The 7,500-nt window shown below is 46.9% G+C and overlaps 1 protein-coding gene across 1 annotated transcript in view; it reads right to left on the bottom strand.

Moving 5' to 3' along the window:
* Nucleotides 1-7,500, bottom strand: part of celsr3 (cadherin, EGF LAG seven-pass G-type receptor 3) — a gene marked incomplete at its 3' end in the record, with an annotated part of 317,293 nt that overhangs the window by 35,161 nt on the left and 274,632 nt on the right. The window contains exons 4-5 of the mRNA XM_080534612.1: nucleotides 5,267-5,604; nucleotides 4,420-4,708 (exon numbers count right to left, since the gene is read on the bottom strand). Coding sequence (XP_080390738.1) covers nucleotides 4,420-4,708; nucleotides 5,267-5,604 — 627 coding nt within the window. The remainder of the gene's footprint in view (nucleotides 1-4,419; nucleotides 4,709-5,266; nucleotides 5,605-7,500) is intronic.

Genomic DNA, 7,500 nt, shown 5'->3' with positions numbered 1-7,500 from the left:
ATCCTTCTCTCATCCTCACTTTCTCTGTATCTCTTTCTGGCTAATGCATTCACACCCCTTCATTCGCGGGATGTTTTATTCATCAAAGCCATCGTTCCCCCCTACGGCTCCTGAAACCTATCTCCCCCCTCCACCACCCCCCCTACCTCCCCCCTCCCCCTCCCCTCCTCTACCTCCCCTCTCCCACCACCCCCCTACCTCCCCCCTTCTACCTCCACCCCCACACACCATACATCCCCAGAAGCCATTCCTCTTTCTGTACCTCCTCATACCCCTCTTTCTCTCACTTATTCTCTAGCTCTCCTTCTCTATCTCTCTCTCTTTATTTTGCTCCCTCTCTATCTGCCTCAAGTGCCCCTTCTTCCTCTTCATCTATCTCACTTTTTCTCGCTCCCTTTTGTCCCCTCTCCCCCTCCCTGTTACTTTCTCTCTCTTCTTTAGCCCGTTCTCTCTTCCAGCACTCCCTCTTTATCTCCTCACCCTCTCTCTCCTTTCCGCAACCCTCCACCTCTCTCTTCTCCTCATCCCTCCACCTCTCTCCTCCTCCCTCCACCTCTCACATCCTCATCCCTCCCTCTCTAACACCTCCTTATCTCTCCTCTCCATGTCCTCCTCATCCCTCTCTCTCTCTCCTCTTCTCTTCCTCTCTATCTCCTCCTTATCCCTCCCTCTCTCTCTCCTCCTCAGCCTCTCTCTCCCTCTCTCTCCTTCTCATCCCTCCCACTCTCTCCTCTTCCATATGTCTTATTCTCTTTCCTTCTATTGAAGAATATTCTAAATATCTATTTGTTCTCTCCATTCCTCCTCCCCCTAGGGATGAAGCGAAACAGGCATAACTACCAACACACACACACTGCTATCACGCTCTTTATGCCTTTCATCTTTAGTTTTCTCTTTCTTCATTCCCGGATCCTCCTTTACCATCTCTCTCTCTCTCTCTCTCTCTCTCTCTCTCTCTCTCTCTCTCTCTCTCTCTCTCTCTCTCTCCTTAAGTCTCTAACTTCCTTGAGTCCACCATATTGCAACATTTCTTTATCCTTACACCACCCTCTCTCTCTCTCTCTCTCTCTCATTCTCTCTCTCCTTGTCTTTCTTTTTCTCTTTCTCTCTCATTCTCTCTCTCTAGCAGGGGTTTATAAAACGCTTAAGGCTCCATCTAAGTCATGAAAGAAAAGTGCTTCTTCACCGCTAGCTCTTATTGATGAGAAATGAAAGAGAACATGAAATAGATCTAACATATTCATGAAATCTATCCTTCTTCTTTTCCACCGTAAGACTGTATAGAAGTGGAGGAGAGGAGGAGAGGAGGAGATGGGAGACGGAGACGGAGGATAAACCACCACGCCTCGCAGAGACAAACCCACAGCTGTGCTTCGTTCTCAGGAAGAAAAGTGTCACAAACAGTAAGAGAGACGAAAGGAAGGAGAGCAGCGAGATGAGCATATGGAATGAAACACCCACACACTCACACTGACACACACACACACACACACACACACACACACACATTGTGAGGCAGCGCGCATATCGAAGAGAGAGAAGAGAGAAGAGAAGAGGAAAAAAAAGAGAGAGAGAGAAGAAAAAAAAAGAGAGAGAGAGAGAGAGAAAGAGAGAGACCCTAGGTCTCAATTCTCGTCCTATTAGATCTAAGTGCAGCGTTCGATATGATCGACCATGATATCCTAATCAATCGTCTTGAAGAGTTAGTTGGTCTTTCTGGCAGCGTGTTAAATTGGTTCAGAACATACATTACAGGGAGAAAGTTCTATGTCAAGCTTGGAGTTCATGTGTCTGAGAAATATGACAGCGACTTTGGAGTCGCACAAGGGAGCTGCCTTGGTCCACTACTATTCTCACTATACATGTTACCACTCGGGGACATCATTAGAGAGCACAACGTATGTTTCCACAGCTATGCCGATGACACGCAACTGTACATTTCTGCTGAACCAAATGATACTTCAACTATAGACTCCATTACGAACTGTCTTCTAGCAATAAATAAATGGATGAGCAATAACTTCTTGAAGCTAAACGAGGACAAAACTGAAATCCTACTGATCGGCCCTAAAGCAAAGAGGGATATGCTGCTTAATAATCTGGGGAAACTGACATCATGGATTAAACCTGAGGTTAGAAGTCTAGGGCCGGTTTCAGAGACAAGGCTTAAGCCTAGTCCTGGACTAAATCACACTTTCAATGTAAAATCTCCATTGAAGATGTTTTTTAGTCTAGGATTAGGCTTAAGCCTTGTCTGTGAAACCGGCCCTACAGGTGTTATTTTCGACTCAGACCTAAGCTTCAAGTCCCATATTAACAAGGTGACGAAAAAAATCATTCTTTCACCTTAGAAACATTGCTAAAGTAAGACCACTTATAAACCAAAAAGATGCTGAAAAACTGATTCATGCCTTTGTTTCAAGCCGGCTCGATTACTGTAACACACTTTTTTACTGGCCTTCCTAAAACAACTACTGCAAGACTCATTGCTCATTCAAAACTCTGCAGCTCGACTTCTAACTAGAGAGCACATTACTCCGATCCTAGCACTGGCTGCCAGTAACATGTAGGGTTGATTTTAAGGTCCTCCTCCTTATATACAAAGCCCGTAACCTCATAGGAGCCAACGGACCCCCATGGGGATCCGAAGTGATATAAAGAGTTTACCTCGATCAATTCTCTTCATCGATATCACATTTTTTTCACAACTTTGCATGCTATACGATGCCACCATTTTTTCCCGAGACGGTAAACACGGCCTAAGTCACATCCAGTTTTCTCCAACTGGAGAATGTGTCATGTCCGGTTTCAACGCCGAATTTCCATACCATTGGTCGGCCAACCCCAAAAAATCCCCCCCCCCAAAAAAAAAAGAAAAAAAAAGAAATCTGATACATGAGAAAGGTCAAAGGTCAAAGATGGTGCCAAAATATCTCCAAATGGCCTAAACATATAGGTGTCCGCCTAAACATACCTGTACTAAAACAGGTACAAAGTTGCATTTGCTCACATTACTAGCATCGACTTTGGCACAAGTACTAATAAGACCCTGGAGTACTGATTCCTAGATGATTTGGGCTTCGTTATCAGGTTTCCAAGGTGATATTCACTGTAAAAGCTGTTGTTTTTTTAGGCGGAGACTGAATTTGAGATGTTTTATAATGTTCTAGCTCTATTTGCTCTGACAGAGTAACATAGATTTTGATTCTGACACTTCTACAGCCACCCCACAGGTGTTAGCTTTCATTTGATAACAATATCATTATGAAGGCCCTTGTGATTGTGGAGATATTCTATATTCACTGTGGGCATGTCATTTCGAGCAGAAAACCAGAAAAATTAGGTGGATAAGATCTGGTTTGGGCGAGGCCCAAAGTACATTGCTAATTCCCTTGTCAACTATGTACCCTCAAGAACACTAAGATCATCTATCGCAGGTTTATTAGAGGTTCCCAGCAACAGTCAGAAGAAGATCGGGAGCGCAGCCTTTGCCAACTATGCCCCAAAGCTTTGGAACACATTACCTTTAGAGATCAGGGAAGCCAGCTCACTAAATATTTGTAAAAGAAAGCTAAAAACGCACTTCTTCAATATAGCCTTCAACTAGCTTATCTGCACCTGCCTACTGCTCATTTGCCAGCTACTGCACTTTAAATGTTTTATCAACTAGCCCTTTTTTAAATTTATTTTTATTGTATTTTCTTTACCTTTTCTTTTTACCCCTGCTTTTATATTCACGTACACAGACTGACTAGTTGAGAAAGTGGTGTGCAAAAGAAAGAAACTGTAATGTTGATACTGAGTAGTTGGATTGTTGGTGCAAGGTCTAGCAGAGACTGAGAACGTACACAGAGACTGGAAACGTACACAGAGACTGAGAACGTACACAGAGACTGAGAACGTACACAGAGACTGAGAACGTACACAGAGACTGAACGTCTGAGAACGTACACAGAGACTGAGAACGTATACAGAGACTGAGAACGTACACAGAGACTGAGAACGTCCACAGAGACTGAGAACGTACACAGAGACTGAGACAGACCTTTTCCAAAAACTGATGTTTGTGGTGCTGGTGGAAAGCCAGTGGGAAGTACAGAAAGACTGTGTAAGGTAGGGAGATGAAAGGGATATGGAAAGTTAGATCTTTACCTTTTCTTTTTACTGTTTTCCCCTGCTTTTATATACATTCTATGCATGTATATGTTTTTATATATGTTTTTATATTCACTTTATGTTCTTATTCCTGTTGTAAAGCACTTTGAGCTGCATTTATTGTATGAAAGGTGCTATATAAGTAAAGCATTACTTACTTACTTACTTACTAACCCTAACAGTACCCCAAACCCCCCCCCCCCCCCCCCCCCTGCCCCCCCCCCCCCCCCCCCCCCCGCCTCGTTCTGTGTGCTACATCCATACCTGTGTAGTCCTCTCTGCATATGCAGGTGTAGCCTCCCTCCCTGCGGGCACACACTCCTCCGTTGAGGCAGGGGTTGGAGTAGCACAGGTTGATCTCCGTCTCGCAGTAGTCCCCGGTGAAGCCCGCCGGGCAGCGGCACCTCAGGCCCGCGATGGGGTGGATGGGCCGGAACAAGATGGAGGGCGACGAGATGAAGGGGGCGGAGCTGTTGAAGCGCAGCACCGAGATGCACTTCATGTAGTTCTGGCAGGGCTCGCGCAGACACACGTTGTCGTCGAAAGGCAGCACCTGGAAGGCACGCAGCCGCACACACACACACACACACACACACACACACGTACAAGAGTGATCATTTCACATCAGTGTATAGGTTTGTGTGTGTGCGTATGCGGGCACGTGAGTGTGTGTGAATGTGTGTAAGCATGGGTGTGTGAATAATCCTATACTGTGATTACATGATACATGCACATATGTTTGTGTGTTTGTGTGTGTGTGTGTGTGTGTGTGTCCAGGCGTGTGCCTGTGGAACCATGCACATGTGCTCCAACATGTGCACTGACGTGTGCATGGATGCCTGAATGCAGAACAGTATGTCCACACATATGTTGTCGCATGTTTGACGTCTGTATGTTCTCCTCATCACAGCTCCCCAAACTAATCCCTAGTGAGGTTGAGGCCTTGCCTGAGCCCTTTAGCTCAGCAAGCTAACCCAGTCCTGGGTTTTGAACCCAGTGGGTCACGTTAACTTCTACGTGTGCCAGGGAGGTAAGACGGCATGGTCGGTTCAGGTGGAGCTGCTGTCCCTTGGCTTTGGCTTAGCAGGCTAAGACAGTGGTTGACACTAACCTCCATCTGTGCCAGGGAGGTGAGGCGTGGTCGGTTCAGGTACAGGGTCTCCTCCAGGGTCTCAGAGGGGAAGAACTGTCCCCCTGGCAGGGCCGCAGAGAAGCTGACGTTGAGGATGCCCCGCACCTCGCCATCCGGCTGGATGTTGAACACGAACACGTCCTCCACGGGCACGGACAGCACCGCCGACACGCCCTCCAGGAAGTGGCCCAGCAGCGGGGACAGGAAGCGCTCCTGGGACATGTTCTGCAGGCGCACCGTTACGCTGCTGCCCAGCATGTCCTCGGTGATGATGAGGACGCGCAGGACGCACTGGGCCGAGATACTGTGGACCCCGTCTGGGAGAGGGGAAGGGGGGGAGAGGAGGGAGATAGAGGGAGAGAGAGAGAGGGAGAGAGAGAGAGGGAGAGAGAAGAAAGATGAAGGGAGAGGAGAGAGCGACGTAGAGGGGGAGGGGAAGTGGGGGGAGGGAGGCAGGGAGAGGAGACGGGAGGGAGGAAGGGAGAAGACCGGAGAGGGGGAAGAAGATAAAGGGAGAGGAGTGAGTGACGTAGAGGGGGAGGTAGGGAGAGGGAGGTGGAGAGGGGGAGGGGGGGGTAAATGAAGAGGAGGGGGAGGTGGGGGGAGAGATGGGGGAGGGGAGGGAGGGGGGCGGGGGAGGGGAGGGAGGGAGAAGACAGGAGAGGGGGGAAGAGGAGAGGGAGAGAAGGAGAGAGGAGGGAAATAAAGGGAGAGGAGAGAAAGGAACGTAGAGAGGGGGAGGTGGGGGGAGAGTAGAGAGAAGGTTAGGTCACAAGGTTAATCTCAAGAGATACATATATTAAGTGCACATGAGCCTCACACATGTCTCACACATGCATAATCTTCCCCTGACATACATGCATACACACACACACACACATACCCTGAGACATGCGCACACACACGCACGCACACACACACACACACACACACACACACACACACACAGAAACTCACACACACACACACACACACACACAGACACCCGTGCGGGGGCGAGCCACTACAACAATGTCCTTTTATGCATAGATTTGTATCCTCCAGTGATTCTTCTATTCTAACACTGTACTGTATATCAGGAATAAAAGAATAATACAAATAAAAACAGGAACAATTACATGTTGGCATTCCCTTTGAATTACAGATACCAGAGAACATCAGTTCTATAAAAACCAATGAGGAAAGGACAGTAGGATGAAATAGAACACAGTGACTCATACATAAGATACTAAATAGATGCGTTAAAAACCTCCGGTAATAAGATCTGTACCTTAAATAGCATAATAGCAATAACTATTCATTTTGGAATGACACAGAGATAGAGACACTGCAGGCACAGGAGAAGATGGCTGCAGTGTAGGGAGAGAGGTATGAGGCTGGTGGGGTGAAGACAGAGGAGAGAGAGAGAGAGAGACAGAGAGAGTTTTTTTGATTGATTGAAAACTTTATTAGAAGATTTGCAGAAGTAGGTACATGAAAGTACATATTACATACAAGGTCAACTAACAGGATAAAAACCCAAGAAAGCCACTGGCTTATTTCAATTGGGGTCCTTGATAGAGAGAGAGAGAGAGAGAGAGAGAGAGAGAGAGAGAGAGAGAGACAGAGAGAGAGAGAGACAGAGAGAGAGAGAGAGAGAGAGAGAGAGAGACAGAGAGAGACAGAGAGAGAGAGAAACGAGTAGAAGAGAAGAAGAGAAAGGAGGCAGAATAAGGATGTTGACACAGAGGGGGATGGGAAGGGTGACAGCTGGTTTGATTACAGGATTATGAGGAAGCTGACTCCCTTCTGACCTCACACTCACACAGACACACGCCCCCCCACCCCCCACACACACCCCCACACACACCCCCACACACACACACACATACACTCACACTCACACTCACACACACACACACACACACACACACACACACAGACACACACAGACACACACACACACACACAGACACACACACACACACACACACACACACACACACACACAGACCAGATGCTAATAAAGGAACAGCCAGAGGGTCAAGTGAGAATATGAGGGAAAGACTAAAAACACACATTCATTTCTTCATTTCATGAGAAATCTAAAACAAAAGGACACAGAATCCTTGAGACTCATTCTCATTATAAACAATAACCTCTAGGTGATACTGGTGGATATTTAAGGGATAGAAAATGATGTTCCTTAGGCAGAAGACACAGTAGTTAAAATA

Source organism: Nansenia antarctica (genome assembly GCF_963989245.1).
Source record: "Nansenia antarctica genome assembly, chromosome: 6".
NCBI lineage: Eukaryota > Metazoa > Chordata > Actinopteri > Argentiniformes > Microstomatidae > Nansenia > Nansenia antarctica.
This window is presented reverse-complemented; position numbering and strand designations above follow the sequence as displayed.